The 27,393-nt window shown below is 34.7% G+C and overlaps 1 protein-coding gene across 1 annotated transcript; it reads right to left on the bottom strand.

Moving 5' to 3' along the window:
* Positions 1-1,170: 1,170 nt before the first annotated feature.
* On the bottom strand, positions 1,171-27,180 carry LOC149778453 (ciliary microtubule inner protein 2B-like). Its single transcript, XM_089939291.1, has 6 exons — positions 27,002-27,180; positions 22,000-22,235; positions 9,239-9,417; positions 7,115-7,253; positions 6,541-6,762; positions 1,171-2,968 (listed from the first exon to the last, which is right to left on the bottom strand). Exons 1-6 carry the CDS (start codon positions 27,061-27,063, stop codon positions 2,883-2,885), a joined length of 924 nt encoding a protein of 307 aa, XP_089795417.1. The 5' UTR covers positions 27,064-27,180; the 3' UTR covers positions 1,171-2,882.
* Between the last annotated feature and the right edge of the window lie 213 nt (positions 27,181-27,393).

The raw sequence follows: 27,393 nt of genomic DNA, 5'->3' as shown, positions 1-27,393 counted from the left end.
TAAGGCATTTAACATTGTTTACCAAATAGCATATTAATTCAGAGTTAGCTTTTCGAGGGCACATAAACTGCGTGTTATGTTTCTTCCATTTTTTTTTAATGATGGTAATTAATGTTTCTATATCAGTACAGTAATGCCAGGTGTTCACTCATGTATGTTTCTTTGGTGGGAATGGAGATGCTACAGCATTCACAGTGATCATTCATGGGATTGAAACTAATTGCTTACAATTTTATTTTTGTGGTTCATTTTTTGTTTTAGTTTATTTTCTGATTTTAATATTGTTGTAGGGTTATAAAAAAAATTATAAATTGATGTGAATCATGTTTAAACTCTACATTCTATTTACTGAAGAAAAAAATGTGTGTGTTAATTATTTCATCACAACAGTTTTCACAGGTAATGAAATAGAACATGACTTCTGTGGATTCTGTGGCATATATCTATTTATGTAGGATTTATTTTTAGGAGAAATGAACATTGATAGATATTATGTAATAATCGGGAGTTCTCTGCAAAAATTGGGAGATATTATGAAATTGGGAGGTAGGCATGGAGCTACCCCAAAATTGGGAGGTTTTTTTTCTTCTCCTGGCATGATATTTGACAGGTATGCTTTTACTGGCAAAGGTTACGATTTTGTATGTAGCTCATTACCATCTGAATTTTTAGCATGCTTTATGCATATTGTCCCATCTGTTGTCAAGGAACTTGGTGAGGGAATACATTTTGACAAGTTCTACATCCATATTGCAAAAGAATGTTCCATCTGATCTATATTTATTCCACTTAAACATAGATGGCACCCAGCACTTTGTTAAAAATATATAGATGCCAGGGTACTCTGGTTACTCCTCGTGTTTGTATGCAAATGATGACAAATTCTAAATTGCATCTATGGGTGGCTACTCCACATTGACAGAACCTTTCCCATGTACATTTTCGTGGAACAGTCCTCATTGACTTTGTTGAATTTTTTTGTTTAAAGTTCATTTATTCAGTGCTGCTGATATTAAAATTGAACCTACATTGCGTGCTTTATTAATTAAGGTTAAATATATTTATGTTTAGGTATTGAGCATTTTTCCATGCTTTATATATCTTAACCTACTTTATTTAGTGCTGTGTAGCTAGCATAGACATTAACAACTAAATATAGTCAAGACAGAATAAATATATTGTATTTAATAAGTTCAACACATTTTATTATACATAAATTCAGACAGTTTAAACATAGATTTATTAATCTGTTTACAAGTATGTCAATTAGACAGTACTTTGTACTTGGCTAGTACCTTATGAACAAGACAAAAATATTGACAGCCTTGCTAAAAGGACCATAATACTATATATATATATATATATATATATATATATATATATATATATATATATATATATATATATTATACCTATTTTTTATTCATAATCATTTTAATGAATGGAACAATGGAACACACATAATTTCATTACAATTTAAATACAGGTATTTTTCTGGAATTAAATTTAACCGTCTCTTATTTTGTGGTTTCTCCCTTGTTGTAAAAGCCAATGAACTACACTAGATGTTGTTAAGAATGCTTCCTGACCTCTTTCATCCAGGGTGAGGTATTTTATCCTATCATGTATTGACAAATTAACTAAAAGACATGGTCAGTACTCAGCCATCCCAAACTGCCTGTTGAGAAATGAGGCTGAAAATGTTGCAAATGACACTTGTAAAAAGATTTTTTTTTTTAAAGAATTAATACAATCACATCATTAATAGTTGCATACTATAAATGTACATTTCTTTCTTGATTGTAAAAAAGTGTTTTTCCCCATATTTTATTTTATTGACATGAAATCTCCAATTTCTTCCTACGGCAAGCTTATGTTGAATTCAGAACAGAACTTCTCATCTTTAGCAGTAGATACGATTCTACTGATCGGTGCAAACTGTCTCTTATTTTCGTTTTATGCAATGACAGTGTTAGAAGATTAACCTACACTGGCATTACAGTGAAATGTTGCTTTGATATTCAATTAAAGGAAACTTAGTACATGGTTCATACAACCTCAGAAAGAAATCCTTGAATTTGAGACATTACTTTGAAAACTCCTTGGATTTCAAAAAGTTTGTTTAATTTTGAAAAGGCTTTAAATTTGTTGGAAAAACTCTTGAATGTTGCCTAAAATATCTTGAATATAATACAGTATACAAAAACGTACAAGAATATATAAAGTAAGGCCAGCCATGGTTGGTTACCTCAGTGTTTCTTTGGGAAAAGCGCATTTTTCTTAGCATGATATGACCAATAATGTCATAAAAATGACATTAATACCATCATCAACAACAATAAAAACTTCAATTTTATAAATAAAATAAGTAAAATGAAAAGTATAATTAGATGGATCTATAACACATCCCAGCAGTATGGAGTAGAGTAACTTGCTTAGTGGTGCGCCAATCACTTTTGCAAATGGATGACTAACTTACTTAGAATTGTGATCTGACAAGGGATTAACTGTACCTACATTTGACCCACTTTCCATAAGAATTGATCTGACAAGGGATTAACTGTATCTACATTTGACCCACTTTCCATAAGAATTGATCTGACAAGGGATTAACTGTATCTACATTTGACCCACTTTCCTTAAGAATAAATACTCCTTGGAAATTTGTGGAGACCATTTCAAAATCCTGGGAAAAATTCTCTCCAAGGCTGTATGAACCATGCAGTGAAAAAAATACAAGGCATTGTAAAAAGAAACACTTAGTACTGTCTTCATCATTGATGAAATGATCTTTCTGATCAATACAAGTTTAGATGATATTGGAATACAAATATATGTATTCTTTTTGTTTTAATTTTGATGTCCATCAAGCAATGGAACTATTACAAAGACATAGTCAGCTCCAGCGGGCGATGTTTAGCATTGTGGGTGCTGGTTCCAAATGTCTCACCATAACGGAACTTTTGGTCTGAAAGAGAAAAGGACACACATGCAGTACAGATTAATTCTTTAATTCTAGGAACAAATGCCTTGATGCTTGACTGTTTGCCCCATCTAATCTTCAAGGCCTTTTTTTGAACCTATGTGTAAAAGCTACCACACCAAAAAAAAATACATTGATGATGCTACTGGTTCTTCAAATACACTGGCAAACCATAATATATAAAGAGTAAATCCAAAAGCTCATAAATCCAGCACTGTCAAGCAAAGAGTACTTTAAACACATCCTTTGGCTTGTTTTAGCTGTGAAAGTGTCGTTACATCATCAGCCCGCCAAAGCAGAAGTGATATAAGAGTGGTCTCCCATCTGATAGAGGGGTTGGTACAAAATCCCACCATTCAGCTATTTATTACTTCCACTTGTGCCTAGTCAACACACACATGTGGGAACCTGTTCCATACAATGAAAGCAAAAGTTATCATAGAATTAATCAAACCACTATGGCTGATCTGCAGATAGATTGGGTTAACTTTCAAAGTTTGCAGCTTGTATTTTAACTGATTGAGACACTTGTAGATAAGGTGACTCTGTATAGTACAAAACCTGCTTTCAAAAGTACATAATAACTACAGAGCAGGACTAGAAGGACCATACAGCATTGTATGATTTAGCATTGGCTGTATATTAGCTGACACATTTAATTCACAAGCATCTAAATATTCCATTTGAATAATTATCATGCATTTCTTCCACAGAACGGTATTCATTAGTACCAAAATTGCACACAAGTCCCACTCTCCTTCTGTATGATGAGAAGTAAGTTATTTTGAAAATGCACGTTACATTTTCTCAACATAGCAACTACTTTTATGCTAAGTGACAGGAGCAAGAAACTTGCCACAGTTATTTCTGAGATGTCACAACAAAAAGTACAGACTGAAAAGGGATGGAGCAAATCAGGTTCAGAGAGGTCAAAGGACAAAATATATGTCAATAAAATGCTGGCACCAGCATCTGGAAGTATGCAAATCTGCTTTGTCATTTTTTGTCCTTACCTTTATTACAAATGAATGAAAAGAAATATTTTTTGCTATATCTTTCTTTCACTTAATGCATGTAACTTTTTTTTAAGTTTCTTAATATTTTGTAATACCTTATACCTGTCCTGCATTCAGAAGTACATAGTAACTGCAGGGTTAAACCAAAGTTGTGGGCCATCTTGGTTGATTCTGTCCCCCACTTGTTCAGAGTAATGTTTCTTCTTGAGAGCCAAGATGTAAACCTGCATTCATGGTTAATTCAGCAAGCATGGAGAAAGTGTGACTCCTGGTAGTCACTGGTGCTAGACTGAAGAGGTAGCTGATGTGAGGTGTTTCCTGCTTGAAGTGAGTGAAAAGATTAGTCATCACTCCTCAGATTCCTTCAGTTATGGAAGACTTTCCGATTGGAGTATGTTAGGAAAAGGCCATTTAGCAAGACTTCCAATTCTGAAAAAAGGTGGCTTTTGGGTTTGTTGCTGGGAAGATGAGGATTGGAGCTTGGTGTTCCACCTTGTAAAGATTACCACAAACGGGAATCCTAGTGTGTACAGATTCAACTGAAACTTGTGGGGCAAAAGGATTGTGCAATGTGGATTGGTTTTTTCCAGCAGATGGGTGAGTCTGCTAGAAGCTTGAACTTGCATTGAATGTGGTGGACATGAATATGGATTTGTTGATGAGGATACCATCTGAGAAAATTCTAGATGGGAAGGCTGAGGTCTGTTGACTGGGTTCTCTATCAGAAACTAGAGTAATAGACAACAGTCAAGATGATGGTAATAATAAGATCATTCTTTCTAAATGACCTCTGACCTGAATGAAAGGCATTCATTATGGCTCTTATCCATATGGCGTTGATATGCATGGTGCACCATTATGCGGCCAAACCTGTCTCAGAAGAATGGCATGAAATGGATTCTGCTGCCAGTCTTGCACATATCACAATGTCCAGCAGTTGATCCTTGAGTGGGATATTCACTGCAAACAGGGGAAGTTCTTCCTATTCTCATAACGAATGAAACTTGGAGCATTGCATCTGGTAAAAATTTTGTAGCTGTCAGTGATTTAAAATTGAGAGCCTTTTGAACCATCAGTCACACTGAGAAGGTCCAAGAGGAGAAATTATTCTCAAGCAAAGGTGTCACTTATCAAATAGACTGGGAACACCATGGAGGTGATCACCAAATGATGCTTTACGGGAGAGAAATTCAGAACCAAAGGGGGTTTTGAACTCCATTCCCAGATGAATGAAAACCAGAGACTTAATGAGATAGCATTTATCCTTGTTGAAAAAGAATTCATGAAGAAAGAGGGAAATAAAGGATTTTGTATTTGTTTAATTTGTGTAGTTTTGCCTATAAGCTCTAGCTTCATTATGATGTTTATGATCGATCTTGGAACTGAACTCTGCTGCCTGTAGTTGCTGATTGAGAGAGCTACAATTTTGAAAGGCACTTGGAGTAAGATCCTGATGGGGATGTGTTATGAAGAAATTCGAGCACGCTTTTTGTGAGGCGAGTGTAGATTCTAGTGAGAGTTGCAGGCCTTTGGGTCCAAGTGTTTCCTATACCTTGGTGAGGTGTAAAGACCCCATCACTAGGTATCACATGCTATGGGGTGGGAGTGACATTTGCTGCACAGAATGGGGGATATCCTGACCCAGACGACTTGTGTCTTTGGACAGAAATAAACACTCGCTTCACAACAAAAGTGGCTGAGTTCGTTTACCAAACAACTTGACCAGGATCTTAAGCCAGACCTTTCCAGGACTTGTTTTCACTCAAGCAGAACTTTCAAGCTACCGAGTTCATGTGACTGGGGTTTGTCCCTTGCAAGAGTGTCCCATGCATATCAACCCCTGCAGATGAAGATCACAGTAATTGTTTTTAGATCACATCAGATATTATCTGGTTGGGAACTCTCATTTTTCTCGTTTCCTCATTGATCATCAGTTTGTTCAGAAGACAAGGAAGAACTAAGTCCCCAAACTGGTGCCTTCCCCTAGACATGAGGGGGAATATGAAGCTCCATACACTCATCTCAGGGGTCCTGATTGGCAGAGAGGTCTAAAGCGCTCTCCATTATGAATCACTGCCATCTCACCTCTGTCTGCATGGGTTCGAGTCTCGGATTCGGCTAATGTGGGTATGTAAGAAAGCTTGCCAGTAGCTTCTCGAGGGTAGGTGGTTTTTTCTGGGGTTTTCCCGGGTTCTTCCTCCACCATTAATACTGGCCGCCATGTATAGCCTATCATGTGCTGAAAAATGGCATTAAACCCTACAACAACAACAGCAACAACACTCATCTCACCAACCGCAGATTCAAAAGCCTGGCAGTTGATGTCCTTTCCCATAATTTAAATGGTCCAAATGAACACGCCTTTATCCTTGCTTCTCTTCTTCCCAAAGTCTTATATAGATCCGACAGCCCACTAGGGAAAGAATTACATGGGCAAAAATACCCACCACATTAAGAACATATAAAGGCAAATTGTAGTTCTCTTGCTTTGGATGGAATCAAATGTATATCTATATATAATAGTGCATCTAATAATCTTACGTGGAATATGTCCTGTATAGTGAGGCACGAGTCCGATATCAACAGGATAGATCAGTTTTGAATCCTTTGGCACTGCTTCTTCCCTGTGGATTTGGATTGGCTTTCTCTGGATTTCCATGAGTCTGCCAGTGTCATCTGTGAATTCATTCAAGGCTTTATGGGTAATGATGGGGTAACCCATTCCTAACCTCTGGCGAGCTCTGGGCACGAATCCAGTGTACCCTTATGAAAAAAATAAAAACAATGAAAATGTTAACCCAATTCTGTGATAGGGTTTATGCAGAAATTAATATAGAAATATTCGTATCTTAGATGGGTTAACTGCCTTTCAACCACCAAAGCGTTTTGGAATATATGTACTCGTGGATTTTGACTTGATTACAACCATATATACAATTTTCTTAAATACAAATGTTATGCTGAGTTTTAATCGTCGAACACTAGTATACATATTAAATGAGTAGGTACCAGTAATCATTCATGCAAATAATGCCTTCTTTTTGCTGGCCATATAGAATATAGAACTTTAGTTTTTTATGCATGCTTGAGTTAACAGTGACCCTAGCAGATGTACCTGACATAAATCTTTTCATTGGGTTGTTATTGGACATGTAGAATGGTGACTCGGCACTCTTAACAAAGCTGGGAGACATATATGGTTTGGGTTCAGCAGCAATTGCCTGCAAAGGGGTCAAATAGCGGCTTCTGATTGGCTGAAAGACAAAACATGAAACTATAGTTTTAAAAGTTTTAATGTTTTTCATAGTGTTTCAAGTACTTACTATGGTAATTAGCGACTGTACATCCAAGTACAAAACCTATGAGTGCTAAGATAATCGTATTCTGTTGAGAGAAAAGAGCTGTGACAACCATGTTACCATAGTAAGGTAGGAAAGATATCACAACTCCCTCCAATTCTGGAAGGTAAAACCTGGCTTCCAATGATTCTGCTGAACGAGTCATTATCGATTTGCATTAGTGATGGAGGGAGACGAGTTTGGTTGAGGAGGGGAGGGTAATGTTGGACTGATGAGAAAATGCAAGACAAACATTGGCCATTGTCTGCACCATGATTGGCTGTTGCTATCTCAGATTTTCCTAAGCAATGAGCTTTGTCATTCAACACATTTCATGCAGTTATATCTACCCATTGACCTATCATTGATACAGAGTTATACAGCAGCAGCTATCGAGCCTCTCACACTGACCTAACCTTCAAAATCTAATGCTTTTATGTATATACTGTTACGAAACAACATAAGTGTTAATCCACATTTCTGCCATAAATATAGCTAGATGTTGATAAGTATGCTGCATACATCATACACAATTATTCAGTCTTCATTATCTAAATTTCTGTTATCATGAATACCTTGTACATTTTAATGAAAGTTTGTTAATGAATATTATCTTGATTACCCACGTCTCCTGTTCTTGCCAAATAGATGAATTATGTTGCCTGCTATCAGATATATCAAGCTGAGTCAGATTTCAACATATATAATTAACTGTTGGCCTTTAATTACTGATAATTGTTGAATCAGTTTGAGTTGACCTGGAATTTTCTAATACTGTGAATTCGTGTATTTTTGTGGTAATTATTTTTAGTGGTTTGGGGGAAAATATATTTTTGTGGGTACTTAAATGTGTGGGTTGGGAAAAGGGTTAACAGAAGGATGAATGTTTGTTTGGTCTTTCAAATTCATGGGTTTGGAAAATAACAGATTGATAAATGTTTGTTGTTTGGTCTTTCGATTCATGGGTTTGGAATCGGGTTAACAGAAGGATGAATGTTTGTTTGATCTTTCGATTCATGGTTTGTGACAACCATAAAATGAATGGAAATTGGTACTCACAAAAATTCAGTTTCATACTTAGCCACTGATGCCTTAATAGTATTGGTATTAACAGTGACACTTTTCAGCAAAAATTGTCATTTTTGTTATGCAGAGCAAGATTTCTTTACAATGAGCCATCGTATATCTTGATGAACCAGACCTCTTAGAAGTTAAGCAGCCGATAATGTCAAACTTTGTGTGAGTTTTCACCTGGCCAGGCAGTGTTACAATTTTGCAGGTCACCACTATTTTCAATACTGAAGCTCCATTGATTCATTGTCATACCAAATGAAGATGCTAGGATATAGTTTTATAATTACATTTCACAAGAAAAATGTTGCCAGCTTACATAAGAAATCTTTTAAGAGCCGATTTCCAACAAGTTACAGACAATGTATGCTGTTGCAATCTATTTATGAAGGATATAATGTTGAGAAACACCCAATGGGTAGACATCTAGTTGGGGTAATGACCTTTTGTAATGTTGAGAAACACCCAATGGGTAGACATCTAGTTGGGGTAATGACCTTTTGTAATGTTGAGAAACACCCAATGGGTAGACATCTAGTTGGGGTAATAACCTTTTGGGTGATCAGCAATCTTTCTTTTAATGGCACCCATGTGTATTATGGAGGTGTGACCTAAATAATCATTAATATGAAAGTTGGTGTAAATTGAGACCATTAGAATTCTCATTCAAATGCATATTATTGAGATTTGTCTTGTAAAAAGTAATTAGATGCTTCTATCTATCTATCTATCTATCTATCTATCTATCTATCTATCTATCTATCTATCTGTCTGTCTGTCTGTCTGTCTGTCTGTCTGTTTGTCTGTCTGTCACTCACTCACTCACTTACAGGTAAGTTAGGTACTCTGGATTTGTTGACTGGTTTTCCTGACTGCAGGGCGTCAGTAATTTTTAACTCCTCCACTTTCTCCTTCTGCCTGTAATTGTCCATCTCGAAGTCTGAAATGGCATGCTTGCAGTTGATTACGTACCGGTTGCCAAAATAATTCTGGCTCTTGGGGATGAAACCTGCAATGAAAAGCTTTGGTAATATACGAATGTTTACTCACTTCTGTTGTTTATATTTCTGGTGCAGAGAGAGAGAGAGAGAGAGAGTTCATCACATACAACATATGATGTCTACATGCTAGCGGACAACTTTACTTTAAAATATGAAATAAATGCATTGACTTTGAGGCAAGGGGATTTGATATGGTACTACGGCAATTCGCCGTCTAATCATGATATATACTTTGAGGCAAGGGGGTTTGATACGGTACTACAGCAATTCGCTGTCTAATCATGATATATACTTTGAGGCAAGGGGATTTGATACAGTACTACGGCAATTTGCGCTCTAATCATAATATATACTTTGAGGCAAGGGGATTTGATACGGTACTACGGCAATTAGCCATCTAACCATGATATATACTTTGAGGCAAGGGGATTTGATATGGTACTATGGCAATTTGCCATCTAATCATGATATATATACTTTGAGGCAAGGGGATTTGATACGGTACTATGCAATTCGCTGTCTAATCATGATATATACTTTGAGGCAAGGGGATTTGATACGGTACTACAGCAGTTCACCGTCTAATCATGATATATACTTTGAGGCAAGGGGATTTGATACGGTAACGGCAATTAGCCATCTAATCATGATATATACTTTGAGGTAAGGGGATTTGATACGGTACTACGGCAGTTTGCCATCTAATCATGATATATACTTTGAGGCAAGGGGATTTGATACGGTACTATGGCAATTTGCCATCTAATCATGATATATACTTTGAGGCAAGGGGATTTGATACAGTACTACGGCAATTTGCGCTCTAATCATAATATATACTTTGAGGCAAGGGGATTTGATACGGTACTACGGCAATTAGCCATCTAACCATGATATATACTTTGAGGCAAGGGGATTTGATATGGTACTATGGCAATTTGCCATCTAATCATGATATATATACTTTGAGGCAAGGGGATTTGATACGGTACTATGCAATTCGCCGTCTAATCATGATATATACTTTGAGGCAAGGGGATTTGATACGGTACTACAGCAGTTCACCGTCTAATCATGATATATACTTTGAGGCAAGGGGATTTGATACGGTAACGGCAATTAGCCATCTAATCATGATATATACTTTGAGGCAAGGGGATTTGATACAGTACTACGGCAATTAGCCATCTAATCATGATATATACTTTGAGGCAAGGGGATTTGATACAGTACTACAGCAGTTCGCCGTCTAATCATGATATATACTTTGAGGCAAGGGGATTTGATACGGTAATGGCAATTAGCCATCTAATCATGATATATACTTTGAGGCAAGGGGATTTGATATGGTACTACGGCAATTCGCTGTCTAATCATGATATATACTTCATTGGCAGATCCAGATTTACATATTGGTGGAATGGAGGAAGGGACATAAAAGTTGACAAAGGGGTCTGAAGGATGGAATGGGGGAGGGACGCAAAAAGGGTGAAGAAGTCATCTCATGCTTCTGTATTTCAAGCGTTTCCATGGCATAATTTTAACTAACTGGAACGAAAACAAACTTGGGGAAATGTGCCGTGTACCAGTTGCTTCTGGCTCTTTTCATTTTCTCAACGTGGGGAGTTGCTGGCTCCACTCCTGCCCCTCCCTGCACCCCATCAGATCCGCAAGTGTTATGGAGAAACTTAGAGAAATTTAACATGAGCTGTTTTTCTACACATAACTGTATATAAATAAAATTAATTTTTGTCATTCCTGAACAACCTTGACAGTAGTTCCTAAACAAAATTTGAGGCCTGTATTGGCCATAAGCAGCATTTTATTATGAAGACAATTAAATAATTCTTGACTGCTCCAGTGGCCTAATGGTTAGAAGCGACCACCTCGGATGTGGGAGATCATGGGTTCGATCCTCTGCCGATTCATACAGAAGCGGGTCACAATTAGTACTTCCAGTTCAGTACCCACGAATGTAGTTGTAGACTATTTGTAGAACATTTTTTCCTCTCTCATTTTGGTGGTGATAGAAGAGTTTTTTATATGCATTTTTGGTAGGGATTTAAAGGTAATTGTTTATTCTTGAGAATATGAGCTCAGGGTTGGTGTTCCATGTGTATTTCGGTGACAGTGCACAGTGAGTAATAAGGCCTTGATGATGATCCGGAAGTGAAATCTGTGTTCTTTTTACATACTGCTCTGTTGACAGTCCAGCCTTTCAAAAAAATGCAGGTCAACCCTTGACAAGAACTTTACCATGAAGTCATCTTTGAAGGTATTTTAGATTAACATATGATTTGTATTGACTGTCACACAGTGGAAAGGTCAGTAATCAGAAACAAATGTAGAGAACATATAGTAAAGTTAATTGTGTTTTATGTCCTGTCAGTGCAGTATTGGAGTAAAGTTTAAAATGGTATAAAATCTTTATTATTAATGATAGACACATGAAATTTGAATATTTTATGTATATTGACTTTGAAAGTATAAGAATGAAATTAAAAATAAAAATTAAGTTTTATTTAAAAATTTAAATGAAATTAAAAGAAAAAAAACATTCCCCCCAAAATGCACATATATAATATTTTTTTGAAATGATATTAAATGATATCATCATGTATATATTCCTACACCATATACAAGCTCCAATGTTGGATATTTGTCACATTTTGGCAGAGAAAATATCTTTGTAAATCAAAATGAGACCTTCATTTAAAATACACGAAGACAAAATTCTATTTTGTAATGGCCATTCAGACCATTTATTAGGGGTCCAAGCAGTTAATTTTATGTGTTTATGATGGGGTCACTTCCTGAGTAACACATGTCTGCTTGTATAGCCTTCAGTAATTGTTTAAAAACAGAGTTGTAAGGTATTTAGTGAGAGGACAGCAATGAAAACTTTATACTAGAACCTACTCAAGTTCTCTACTAAATCATTTTAAACTCTCCGAGAATGAAATATAGGTTAAAGGGATAAAATATACTTTCCCCAGGTATATTTACCCTTGCATGTAAGAAAACAGCAAAATTATGTAAGTTGAACACAAACTGCATTCCATTTTATTGTTCAGTTTGGTTAAGATATTGATTGGTGTAGTGTGGCATTGTGGCCTATATATGATCCATCTTGCTTTATGCATTATTAATTTCTAATAATATTTGTTAACTGACACTCTAAAGATTACATGAGAAATATTCAAAACAGATTATTTGAATTTAACTTAGAACAACTGATCTTAACATGGTTACATATCCCACATGAACAAATATCCATATATTTTAGAATGTTTGGGATCAAAAAGTTCACATTCGGTACATCATATAGGTTGACATTGTACCTATAGTGAATCTATAATGCACATTTCTGGCTGTGTGCACTGAAAATATCCCAAAATGTTATTTTTATCATGAATATGCCTATGTGTGGTAACATATTTCAAATTAGTACTTTGACAGAGTGTGGTATTTTTGCATCAGCTGATATCTGATTCCATTGAATCAATGAGCTTACTAATTGGTAACCAACACTCTTAAAAAATACACTATAAATGTTCAAACAGATCATTTGAATTATGTTTGCACCTTTGATCTTAACAAGTACACTATTTATGTCCCACATATGCAAATTTCCATCTTTGTTTACAAGTTTTGGGGATCAGAATTTCACATTTAGTTGATGATATAGGATTTATTGGTACCTACAGTTGATCTGTGTGGCCACATTTGGCTGTATTAACTTGCAATATCCAAAATTGTTATTTCCCTCATGAATAAGATTGCTTATAGTAATATATTTTAATTTAGTACATTGTCACTTGACTTTCCTGTATAATGGTATGCACTAATGTTTGCACCAATGATCAAACCTCACTGCCTCATCATTGCCTTAAAAGGGGCCCCGAGTGGCCAAGTGGTCTAAAGCGCTCTTCGTTACGGATCACTGCCATCTCACCTCTGTCTGCGGCGGTTCGAGTCTAGGATTCAGCCAATGTGGGTATGTGAGAAAGCTTGCCAGTAGCTTCTCGTGGGTCGGTGGTTCTTTCCGGCGTTTTCCCGGGTTCTTCCTCCACCATTAATACTGGCCGCCATGTATAGCCTATCGCGTGCTGAAAAATGGCGTTAAACCCCACAACAACAACAACATTGCCTTAAACTTTATGATACACAGTCTACCTGATTAGTTATTTAACTTGTAAATGGCTAAATATGTTTCTAAAAACCTCATATATTTTTAGGATGAATTTATCACTTTAATACATGGCCATTGCTTCACATTTCTGAGTGTCACTCGGTCAAGTTAAATATTTTTTCCCATGCTTGCAACCTTAATGTTATTTTGAAATCACCATATCTAACACATTTTAACTTCATTTATATAGATCTTACTGTTTTCTAGAAGTAAGTGAAACATATTGTATCTTTTCAGGTGTAGCCTGGCATCTGGAACAAAGTGCTAGAGTTGGATAAGCTTGGAAACTCTCCAGTTGTCCGGTGGTGATAGCAAGGTTTCATAAGGGCATGTGCAGTGTACTGCCGTAAGTGACCAAGATTAGTTCATATCACCACACTGATATATAGCACCTCAAAGACATGGCTTGGGTCTTCATGAGAGAGATTAGCACCATTTTTCAGAAGGTAGAGCCTCCCTAGAAACTATTTTCCTATCCCATTGTCACCTTTTGTACTTATCAACATTGAAATGGAATGCATTTTTGCTATAAAACATGGTAGTGGCCCCATCAGAACTTTAAATCTGAGTGTGCTATTAGTTATACAAACAACTGCCTAAGTACTTGACACAATAAATGTGGAACATAGCACCTGCCATTGTTTCTTTAGTGTGAAATATTATGGTTTGCTGCCAAAATCACTATGAGCTATGTTGCTTCACATCCCCTGGGAAAAATGTTATGTGTTGTACAGACCCAAACTACCATTTGTTTTAAATACCATTCATTAGACAACTTTGCTGTCTAAAATTTGTCAAACTGTGTTTTAAAACCTGTATGAAAATTTCAGTTTTCAATAAAATAAGTGTAGCATGCAAATATAAAAGTTTGACTAAAATTGGCATAAAAATGGGGCCTGTCAGGAATCGGGTCACAATTAGTACTTCCAGTTCAGTACCCACGAATGTAGTTCTAGTCCATTTTTTGAACATTTTTCCTCTCTCATTTTGATGGTGATAGAAGAGTTATATTTATGCATGTTTGGTAGGGATTTAAAGGTAATTGATTATTCTTGAGAATATGAGCTCAGGGTGTGGTTTTCCATGTGTATTTTGGCGACAGTGCACAGTGAGTAATAAGGCCTTGGTGATGAGCTGGAAGTGAAATCTGTGTTCTGTTTACATGCTGCTCTGTTGACAGTCCAGCCTCTCAAAAAAATGCAGGTCAACCCTTGACAAGAACTTTACCATGAAGTCATCTTTGAAGGTATTTTAGATTAACATATGATTTGTATTGATTGTCACACAGTGGAAAAGTCAGTATTGAGAAACAAATGTAGAGAACATATAGTAAAATTAATTGTGTTCTATGTCCTGTCACAAAGGCTTACAAAAATGGTACTAACATCTGTCTTGGTTAGTGTTAGGACTGGTCGGCCTGGTGTCAGGATAATGTGACTGGGTGGGACATCATGTTACATGTCAGCAACATGATGCCCCAGTGCTAGGCATCACTATAAACTGCTACACTGCAGACATCATAGCGATATGACTGATTTTTTTTTACAGCTACGTTTAAAATCACACACAAACACACACACAAACACATAATTCTTTATGTATTTTGGTAATAAAAATAATGACACAACGTTTAATCCCAAACATTATGATGATCCTTTAAATAAACAGTCTGAATATTTTCATATTCTTCGCTCACACGTCTTTCTATACTGTACATACTATAGATCTATTTATTCTATCACAGTTGGTAATTCAGTTTTCTATACTTTTTTAATTGATAAATCTTGAGTTTAAACCTCAAACCACTTTATTGGTATCCTGAAATGGAATCAAGGTAAAATGTACAAAATGTAAGGATTTATCTTTATGTAGACCACCAGCCACATTACGCTGCCTCCTTGTCTCATACCTTGTAAAGCACCCCATGTTTTTGTAAATGCCTAGACTGTTGTTATGTATATCAAAATTTGTGCTTATTCACTTGTAAGCAACCTATTGCACAGCTAACTTTTATCAATGATTGCAGATTACTAAGAGAATAATCATATGTAAATCTGTTTACTTGGATTTGAGTTCAGGACCTTAGTTTTTCCCTGGGAAATCCGATTTTAGGACAGTAAGTCACAGGACAAAAAGTCACAGTTCTGATTTTCACAGTTATGAATAAATGAGGTGTAGGATAGAAAGTCACAGGACAAAATGTCAATTATTTTTAATGGAGTTATCAAAATGAGGTAGGTCGACAAGTCACAATATGACATATATAATTTTTAAGTCTTCTTACTTCACGAATTAGGACCATCATTTTCACATTCCCTTTCCTACTTTATCCAATACTTTTTAATACTCATTTTTTAAAATTTTATGGTAAAATGATACATTTACATTTCCTGATGCAATACATAAAACATTTTGATTGTGTTCTTTCGTGTTATTTGTAGTAAATTCACGTATTATATGATTTATTTGTCCTGTTAAATCTCGTTTTTATACACTTATACATTTTTACCTGCTAAATTATTGTCAAAACCACCCCTTCATGTGTACAATATAATAAAATAATGAGAGACCAGACATTTGTTTCCAGCATGCATATCATGTAACCTTGTTTACACAGTAACTAAGGAAACAAACCATGCCGCCAATTGTTACATTATCAGCAACATCACCATTCGAGTATAACATACTTGCAAGCAAACCAAACTGTCAATTGCTAAATCATCGTCAAAACCACACCTTCCTGTCTAAAACAACTGCACCAAAGTCTGTGTAATATTTTGTCCATCATTATTAATGTTACTATTTTATAACATTAAAAGTATTCAAGTGTGACATTTTCTCCTGTAACTTTTGTCCATCATTATTAATGTTCCTATTTTATAACATTAAAAGTATTCAAGTGTGACATTTTCTCCTGTAACTTTTGTCCATCATTATTAATGTTCCTATTTTATAACATTAAAAGTATTCAAGTGTGACATTTTCTCCTGTAACTTTTGTCCATCATTATTAATGTTCCTATTTTATAACATTAAAAGTATTCAAGTGTGACATTTTCTCCTGTAACTTTTGTCCATCATTATTAATGTTCCTATTTTATAACATTAAAAGTATTCAAGTGTGACATTTTCTCCTGTAACTTTTGTCCATTATTATTAATGTTCCTATTTTATAACATTAAAAGTATTCAAGTGTGACATTTTCTCCTGTAACTTTTGTCCATCATTATTAATGTTACTATTTTATAACATTAAAAGTATTCAAGTGTGACATTTTCTCCTGTAACTTTTGTCCATCATTATTAATGTTCCTATTTTATAACATTAAAAGTATTCAAGTGTGACATTTTCTCCTGTAACTTTTGTCCATCATTATTAATGTTACTATTTTATAACATTAAAAGTATTCAAGTGTGACATTTTCTCCTGTAACTTTTGTCCTACATGTTCATCACAACAATAAAAATATGAATTGTGACTTTTTGTCCTGCGTGTCTTTGTGACTTTTTGTATTGTGACTTTTTGACCATTACCAGAAGAAAAAAAACATGGTCTACCTGATCTTTCTCTGGTTTTTAGTTAAAAGTTAATTATACATTCCTGACCTTGCTTACAAATTTGATGGGAAAATGACCCACATTCTAGTCCGCTTATTGTATCTTAAGTTTTTATATAAAGGTTGTGATCAACTTAATTATTTAGTCCTACTTTAACATCTGTCTAGTGAAGTCACTTTTATTTATGATCAGTATTTATGATCAGTTATAATTTGAGAGGAGTTGTTTATTTAAATTATTCATTGGAATTACAAAGTGCTCATTGACTGGTAGATAAAAATCCCTATTTTAGGATTATTGTGAAGCCATCCAAGGACATTGTGGGTTATATCATTGTGATACACCAAGATTGTCAGCACATCAAACTATTAAATACTGCTGGTACATAAGCCTAAGCAGGTCATTCCGTACCCAAGTCGTTCCGTACGCAAATGGTCGTTTGGTATCCAAACCAATAGTCGTTCCGTACTCAGTTTTATAGTCGTTTTGTACCCAAAGCTGTAGTCGTTTATTGCAAATACAAATATAATCACCAAGATCATATAAAAATATATTTCCAACATATTTCAATCTGTTACATTTTTTTTTCGGGTGTTGCCATGGTGACGGTGATTATCTTTGGATAATTCGCTGAGAATACGTGCTGGCGTTTCTTACCTTTGGGTATTGGGATAAAAAATCTTTAAAAAACCGCATACAATTCTGTGCAACTAGTTTCACATTTATGCTTCTTTAGGCACGAAATGTTTTGAAAGAAAATGGATGACGTCTTTTACGAAAGTATAGTGATTAAAAAGGCTGATAAATCAAAGACTATTATTATTATGAATCAAGAAGATTATGTTAAAGAAGTTGAACGTCAACTAAATAATGAAAAATACCTCAAACATATTAACGAAGACCCCGTCAAGAGAAATTAAATAAAAAATTTCAACATGCGTTATTGAGATCGCTAAAAATAATAATTCCGTATATGAGGAATTTGATACTTTCCCTCTTAACATGCGTACACCTCAATTCTACATATTACCCAAAACTCATAAAAATTCTGACAATAATTTACCTTTAAATTACCCAGGACGACCCATTATGTCAGGTTGTAATTCATATACTGAAAACCTATCAAATTTATTGATAGTGTTTTACAATCTTTAATGAAATCAATTCCTTCATACATTAAATATACTACTGATTTCATTAAAAAGTTGAAGTCTATTTCGCATGCAGATGGTATTCAAGCGTGTAAATATTTTCTTGATAATAATCCTAATAATAGCACACTACCTAGTGAAGATATTTGTAAAAAAATAAAACTTATCTTGGAAAATAATTATTTTCAATTTAATAATACGAATTACATCCCAAAAATGGGTACGGCAATGAGTAGTCCTGTGGCTTCTTAATACGCTTCCCTTTTCATGGGTAAATTAGAAAAAGATTTTCTTCAAAACGAAATGTTTAATCCATCTGTTTGGTTCATATTGTAGATGACATATTTATGATCTGGAACCATTCAACTGAAGAACTGAAACAAAATATTAATCGCCTAAAGCATTTTCATCCGACGATTAAATTTACTTATACTGCATCTAGTACGCATGTTTCATATTTTAGATGTAAATGTAATAAAAAATACTGATAATACTATCTCTACAAATATTCTTATCAAGGAAACTAATATCCACCAATATGTGGAATATTCTTCATGTCATCCCATGTCATGTAAAAACGGTATACCATATAGCCAGGCCAAAAGATACCAACGCATTATTTCAGATGATTGTCAATTACAAAATTCGTTGAATAAATTACAAACATATTTCGAAAATAGAAATTATCCTGCACATATAATTGAGTCTGCGCTGAACAAAGACCGTAATCTTACTCAACATGAGGCTTTAAACACAGCAGAATGTAAAATAGAGAGAGATGTGATTCCTTTCACAATACAATATAATCCTTCATTACCTAATATAGGTCGTATAATTAATAAATAGTACTGTCTCCTAAATTTATCAAATAAAACCAGCGTAAAATCACTTTACAAAAAATAGACAAATTCTCGCTTATAGAAAACCCAAGAATTTGCAAGATTTTCTAATTAGAACTAAACAGACAGAAAATACAAAAGATAATTTTCATCATCTAAATGTAACAGACACCGCTGCTCTTAATGTGCAAACATAAGAGAAAGTATTTATTTCAGTATCGCTAATACAAAAGGTATTTTCTCTACGTGATAACACTAACTGCATATCATCTCACGTGATTTATTTGATAACCTTTCAAAAAAAATTAGCATGCAATATGTTGGACAAGCAGTTCAACAAGTTTCTAAGAGAATGAATAATCATCACTTTCATATAAAAAAGTATAGAGATCCTCAGTTTTCTTCTAATATTTCAACACACATTAACACCAATAATTACTCTGTACTCGATTTTTCTTTCATGACAATAGATATTGTGCATGGTGACATGAACAGACTCATAAAAGAAACTTATTGGATTCATAAGTTAGATACTTTGTATCCTAATGGCCTTAATGCCAATGCACTAAATAAAAATTGTGTACATTTTTTTTAATTGATATATTTTATATCCTTTATAACAATATAATTATATGTATGACTTGTTTGTCTCTATTTGATTCTATTATTTTACCTTTGGGTATGAAACTCCAGCATGTGTTCTCGGCTGCACATCAAAGTAGAAAGATAATAAACTCATATAAATAGATACTTCATACATATTTCAAACTGTTACTTATTTCATTTCATGTATTGTTTTGGTGACACCGATTATCTGTGGATAATTCGCCGCTAACAGATGCTGGAGTATACGCATTCACGCTTACATGAAAAAATACGGCGTTTTATAGCAAAACATTTTTTAATGTACTAAGACAGAACGTGACATTAATTAAGACTGAAACATTGCAATGTAATAATATATGCAGTTTTCATTTCATCAGAATGATAAGCACATAAATTTATGCTTTGCCGTTGTTGATTAATTTGTCTCTATGTTTATTACTTTGCGTTTGTCTGATTTTAATAAATGTTTTAACTCACGATGACATGATTAAACCCTGATCTATTCTTAAGTATACTTATTATGTGATGAAAGGGCTCCGTATTTCTGATTGCTGCAGATTGAAAAATAAGCAACAGAATAAAGGCAGCTATGCCGAATGCATTTATTTATAAGAGGTCAAGGTCACTGTCTTGTACTGAAAGCAATACACTGGTTATGTCAAACAAACCCCAGTCTGATTTTATTATGGAGAATTATGAACCATTCATGTCGAAAGATTCTAACTCACTTACTTGCGATTCTGCCAAGCCTATCCTTTTTAAAATATGTCCTATTTGCCGTTAGAAGAGCATGTTGCACTATATTTACTTTAACATTCACGATTGGTGACAATCGTAACATCTAACAGAACGAAACGAGGTACCTTCTTCTAAACTATGCAACCTGCTTGTATATTTTGCCGGATCAGTTTGCATTTTTTTTAAATTTGTCCTTTTCTTAATTTGAATCACAACTTCTCATACTTACAAACATATTCAATATATGTCCCATTTATGCATACGTTAGGATACTTAGCTAATGGCAAGTACTTGTCATTATCTTTAGACGGGTATTAAGAAGGAAAGACTGGTGAAACCTGAAGAAAACAACTTTGGCGAATTAATATTTACAGAACTACATGCAGTGAAAGATGATAGGAAAAGAAGTAAAATGTAAACAAGAGAATAAGTAATTTTATAGCATGTATTTCGGGAATGTTTCGGAATTTTCTTCGCAGTTATTAGTACCGAGCACAGCTGTGTTTTCAATATGGAAAGTTCGATAGCCATCATGGTACAGGCATGCGTGTACTATGACTGTCGGTCAACGGATGGGCTTGACTGGAAGAAGATCAATATCGCAGCTCTCATTACATGACATCGCGATGCTTGCCACATACAATGCACACAAGGCCCAGTGTATATGAAGAATGGAACGCTCATTGCATCTTGCATAGGTTTGATGCAACAAGATAATTACAATGCATTATTATACATCTCTGTGCCGTGATGTATTCCGATTTGTAAAATGCAGTATCAAATTGCCTGCTTTAGCTCACATAAATGCATTTTCCGCAAAGCAGACTGTATCCCTGAAGATTTAAATAATTTTTTTTTTAAAAAGGAATACTACACCCACCCAACCTGTTTGGCCTAATCACGTCACCAATAGCCCTTAATTAGAAAGGTACGTTGTTAAAAGGGACTTTTATTCTCGAAATATAATTATCTAGGCATGTTAACAGCAGGTTATCTCTAATATGTTGGTAATAAAGCGATGATCTCATTTCAGCCATTGTTTAAAAACCAGATTTCCACGATGGCCGTTTCTTTCCATTTGGTTCAAATATAAGGCGACCTTGAAAGTTTTTGGAAAATATGCAATTTGTTTCTTTCCTTTGAGCAAAGAATAGAGGTGGGTTCGAGATAATAGTGCATTTGTTCATATATTACATCCTAAACACTATACCGGTGAGTGTGAGATGGACTTTCTTAAAAGGTTGCATCGGAAATAGGTAAACAAAATAACAAATAAAATCAAGTCCTGGTACATAAGAGCGTTTTGTCAGCTTCGTAGTAAATTGTAAGGAAGAGTGATTATATGAACTACTTTTCCTGGCCAGATAAAACTCAAGTAAAACACATAAATGGACAGGAGAGGAAGGACAATGTTGGCTCGAAGAAGGTCTCAAAATTGTCCACAAAAATGTACGATTCTAATAAATGAATATGTAAATAGCTTAAATGGGACTAAGATCGAAGAATACCTGTGTAGCCCGGTATCATATTTTCTACCAGTTTCTGGTCCCCCCAGCTGTGTGTGCGGCTTCGGAGCAGCGCCTCAGTGGGGTCAACGTGATCTGCAGGTACAGACCGCGGCCTGATGTCCGCCAGCACAAGCTTTCCTGAGCTGGCCACTTTCTCATCTCGAAGCAGACTAGACGTAGTCTTCCCGAACGTTTCTCCTATCTTGTACTTAAACTGTGGACAGAATCCGCCGTATCTGAAATGAGTAGAAATCGTGTATTCAGGTGTACTAATCAAAAACAAAAAGCAGTCTGTCATAATAAATGCTTAAGTTGCAAATGGCAAGGTGTATACGAGGATTCACGTTCGATTCAAATAGCATCAACACTTCAACTAATGTTATGCACCATTATTATTATTATTATTATTATTATTATTATTTATGACGTTGACAGTTATTATTAGACCTTTGGCCTCTGGCCGTTGCCTCACAAATTGGTGTAACAGTAAAGAGATGGTAGGTATCAAGAAAACTGGTTATCCCATTGTAAATAATGCATTAAACCGTCTGATTAACTTAGCCATATTATGATCGGTAAACTGATAACCATCGTATTAGATAACTTGGAGGAAGTGCTGAGTTATGTCACTTGCAACAAATAAATCAAAATGAAATCTTTTGAAATTACGATAGTCTATAAACCTGTATCAGCAGCAAATCAGACTTGGACGGTAAACAGCTTGAATACTATATTACTCGAGTAGCTTCAACGCTGTATGACTAGAACAGCTTGAATAGTGTACGACTTGAATAGTGTAGACTAGAACAGCTTGAATAGTGTACGACTAGAACAGGTTGAATAGTGTACGACTAGAACAGCTTGAATAGTGTACGACTAGAACATCTTTAATAGTGTATGATTAGAGTAGCTTGAATACTGTTTGATTAGAGTAGCTCGAATATTATGTGATAAAAGCAGTTTAAATATGCATGACTCGAGCAGCTTGAATACTTTGCGACTATAACAGCTTGAATATTGTATGACTAGAACAACTTGAACATTGTGACTCTTGTAGATTGAATACTTTACGGCTCTAGTAACTAGTAATCTAGTATGACTCGAGCAGTAAGAATACTGTGCGATTAGAGCAGCAGCTTGTATACTGTACGACTCAAACAGCTTGAATACTGTATGACTCGAGCAGCTTGAATATTGTATGCCTAGAACCTCTTGAATATTGTACGACTATAACAGCTTGAATACTGTGCGACTATAACAGCTTGAATATTGTGACTCTTGTAGATTGAATACTTTACGGCTCTGGTAACTTGAATACTGTATGACTCGAGCAGTAAGAATACTGTGCAATTAGAGCAGCAGCTTGTATAATGTACGAATCAAACAGCTTGAATACTGTATGACTCGAGCAGCTTGAATATTGTATGCCTAGAACATCTTGAATATTGTACGACTAGAACAGCTTGAATACTGTATGACTCGAGCAGCTTGAATACTGCTTGAATACTGTATTGTGTGACTCGAGCAGCTCGAATACTGTATACACGAAATTAGCGAATTTTTTCTTCACTTAAAGTATACGATATGCATATTATCAATAGGAAATCGTATTTTTGTGTCACGAAAATGATTTTACATATTATGAAAATGTTATGACGCAAATATATTATGATAAAATGGGTAATACATGAATATATTATTTTTGTACACATTATGTCCAGTTATCAAAGAATAAAGCAACTATTATACATGTTTGTGTAAACCAAGTCACACTGACCTAATTTTGATGGCATTTAGTCAGAATTCGAAACGTGTTAAAGTCTATTGTGTGCAAGTGAAAATCAAACAGTGCTCGAATGTGGAGATAAAAGAACTTGAATTTACTCCTACAGGACTAGGATAAGTATATTTTAAATTCACCGTCAAACTGCGTACGCTGCATGTGTAACCGCTGTATAGTATATTAGTAGCCTGCACCTGCAGACGCTGTACAATATGCTGTAATATCATATACATGATTTATTTAATTATTGGTATTAAGGGTATCTAAATACGTCAAAGTTTTTCTTCGTGCTAGGACAATCAGAATGCATTGCCTTGCCCAGAAAGAAAGAAGAAAAAAACCTCCTAAAAAATTCAGGTCGATAACATTTACATGCGTATAACGTACATATTAGAAATATTACGTGGTTATCAGATGCTGTAAGTACAACTTTCAAACAGAAACTCTAAAATGTAATTGTCCCGAGCTGGAATTGAGACGATTGACAAATATAAGCAATTTTGTTTAATGCCCCCCAAAAATACCGCAGCGACCAATCCATCCTGGTCTGGGTAGGAATCGAACCCGCTTACTTCCAGGTTGTTGCTAAAATGTATTTCCTTTATGACTGATTGGGAACACTATCCTACAATATGCATGCGACTTGTATTAATTTTAGACTGACAATAAATTTAAGACTTACCTATACCTATACCATTTAATTTGTCAGATACATTAGAAACACCTGTATCTTCAGAACCACCCTACTACCACCCCTTTTTCCATCATAATATATTTGAAACGTGTCGACTGCCTTACTATATGAACAGTAATATTACAGTATTCGGACAATTTCGGTTGCCCTGTGATACGAACAGTAATATTATATTGTCTGGGTAATGAAATTCCAGTGCTAGACTATATTAAGATGATATAGGCGATAGTTGTGACCCATTACTTTTTATGATTAATATGCAAAAAATCTCGAAGCAGTCCGTGTTGTATGCGTAGAGGAAATTAGATGACTGTTTAAACTTTTTAATATCTTTCTTTTAAAGCTTCTGTTGCTTTGCAAAAAATAACTTTCAAGTTAATTTATTTGATGACAAATGTCTAAACCACGAGTAAAATAAATTGGACTCATACGGAGGAATGAATGCTTGCCTCTCATCTGATTACTGGCGTTGAACAGATCACTCAGGTAGTTACTGACCCAATCTAGGACTAACATCGAGTATTATATTGTACCTTGGACACGAGCCACCGTGCATTAAACAATACACATCGACAGGGACAAAAGAAAGCCCCTAACACTACAACTGTTGGTCAATAGAAACCTATTCGAGGACCACAATACTACACATACAGGATTATTGAACGGGAAAGTTTGTCAGTGAAAGTTAATACAATACTCTTGTATACGCTTCGATTCAATATTGCTGTACTAGGCTCTTTTGACCTACAATACATACTTATGCTGGCTGTATGAAAACCTTGATGCCTTCAAAAATCTATCAGTTCAGGTTTAAATATGATTGTTACATATTGGTAATGCATTAATGATAAACGCGTGTCGCCGAGTTAAACATATTTACTTCAAAATAAATAAACTCGTAGTGTATACTGTTAATATTATTTGAAAAGGAGGACGGAAAAGTTGATGAAATATATAGATACATATTTCAAAAAGTAAACGGGAATGTGCAATTTAATTGACAGGAAGCCAAAAGCAGGAGCGCTATTTTGAGGAGAATATCACCTAAAAGACCTGTTTTGACGGCAAATGTGAAAGTTTAGGTTGTTTTTTTTGTTCTTCTTAAAATCAGAACTAAATGACAAATACAGGTAGCATAGTAGTAGTAGTAGTGACATCAGCAGCTACAAGTGGCAAAAGAACAGGAACACATGTATTAATTTTATTCTTACCTTTCTCACTGGGTGATCAGTTTGTAATAATATGAACTTAAGAAAGCAAATTGAAGAGAACTGCAATTAGAAGAGTGTGGACTTCATGAAATATTAACTCTGATGGTAGGTGTATGACGGTAATAAACTGTAAATGTATCTCATAAATTGTGTTTTCGAAAAAAATTATTTCATTTGCGTTTAAATTTTAAAGAAGCGAATAGTTTAAGTATGAAAAAATGTATGCTGGATATCAAAATTACTATTTTACATTCACCAAAAGCAAGGAAGCACACTATGATTTGTATGCATAGACATGTAAGCAGGTCCATAGCACCATATTGATTTTAAAGTAGTTATTATTGTGTTTAGATTTACGTCAGTGTGAGCTAAATAAACCAGTAAGTTAAAAAAAATTACTTAGTCAAAACTATAGCCACTTCAAAGGATTCAAACAAACAAGGTTTCAAATGATTGTATTTTTTTAAAATCAAGCAAACTATTAATAATGGAAAACATTGTGTACACACACACACACACACACACACACACACACACATATATATATATATATATATATATATATATATATATATATATATATATATATATATATATATATGGTTCATGTGTGAAAGCAAGCTATTTTCTTGAGCAGTAAAGTCACGAGTTCATCCCCCAAATATAAATCTCTAGATAAGAAAGTGCAAAGAATATATACCTTACAGTTCTACATCGCGATCCTATGTTGACAGACCCCGTACAATAGAATTAAACTCTATCGTCAGTTTTAATAACTGAGGGTGTTTCATACTTGTAAAATTAATAAAATATATATTTAAAAAAATATATAAAACACAATGCAGCAAGAAAAACAAGCAAAACAAACACTTCTGTCGTCCAATACTCTATTACTTGCAATGGAATTTGCTTAAATGTCGTTATTTTCAGGTTTTATTTTAACTTTTATGGAAAAGCTTGGTATTATTTTTTTAGCTTAAAAACCAGTTGGGTAATAAAAAAAACGAATGCAACGAATAGAGTGACTGTATAAGATTTCATATTGGCTTTTACATTTAAAGAGAGTCAATATTACACGTCAAATATTGATTATATATTTTTCTTCGTCAAGACAAATATAGATCAGTGTATTTTCCTGAAGAATTAAATAGGCCCAGATCTAACTTTTGTATAATGAAAAAAAAAAACACTTGCACAAAGAGAGTAATAGTCGATTCTAATCGTCTTTACTAATGCACTAATCTAGCAATGTGAGACTAGTCAATATACATACATGGTTTTACCTTTACATGTCAGATAATACCAGTAACTTACCCTGGAGTGTGATAAGGGTCCGGAGTCATTAGAATACTTTTTCCATTTGGCGGCAAAGGCATTTTTTTAAAGTATTCCTCTGATCTATCTTTCAATTTTCGAAGGGATATCAGCCAGTCCTCACCATATGAATTTCACACGTCAAACGCCACCCAACTCCACTTCAGACTACAGACTAGCGTAACTAGGGGAGAGCGCATTACGTCACCTATTGTGTTGTGCGAAGATAGCTACATAGCTACTTCATCGCCCTGTTTATTACGTTAAGTGGCGTTATGTACTTCACGTCTTGTGTCCGCGTCAGTCTATCCCTACGGGAATGTCAGTTTTAATTACATCTCAAAAAAGAATCGGATTTACTTGGTTTATTTTGTTACCAAACAAAGTACATA

This window comes from Sinohyriopsis cumingii, chromosome 17, assembly GCF_028554795.1.
Source record: "Sinohyriopsis cumingii isolate HCF-2022 chromosome 17, ASM2855479v2, whole genome shotgun sequence".
NCBI classification, from domain to species: Eukaryota; Metazoa; Mollusca; class Bivalvia; order Unionida; family Unionidae; genus Sinohyriopsis; species Sinohyriopsis cumingii.
The sequence above is the reverse complement of the archived record's forward strand: the minus strand, read 5'-3'. Positions and strand labels throughout refer to the sequence as shown.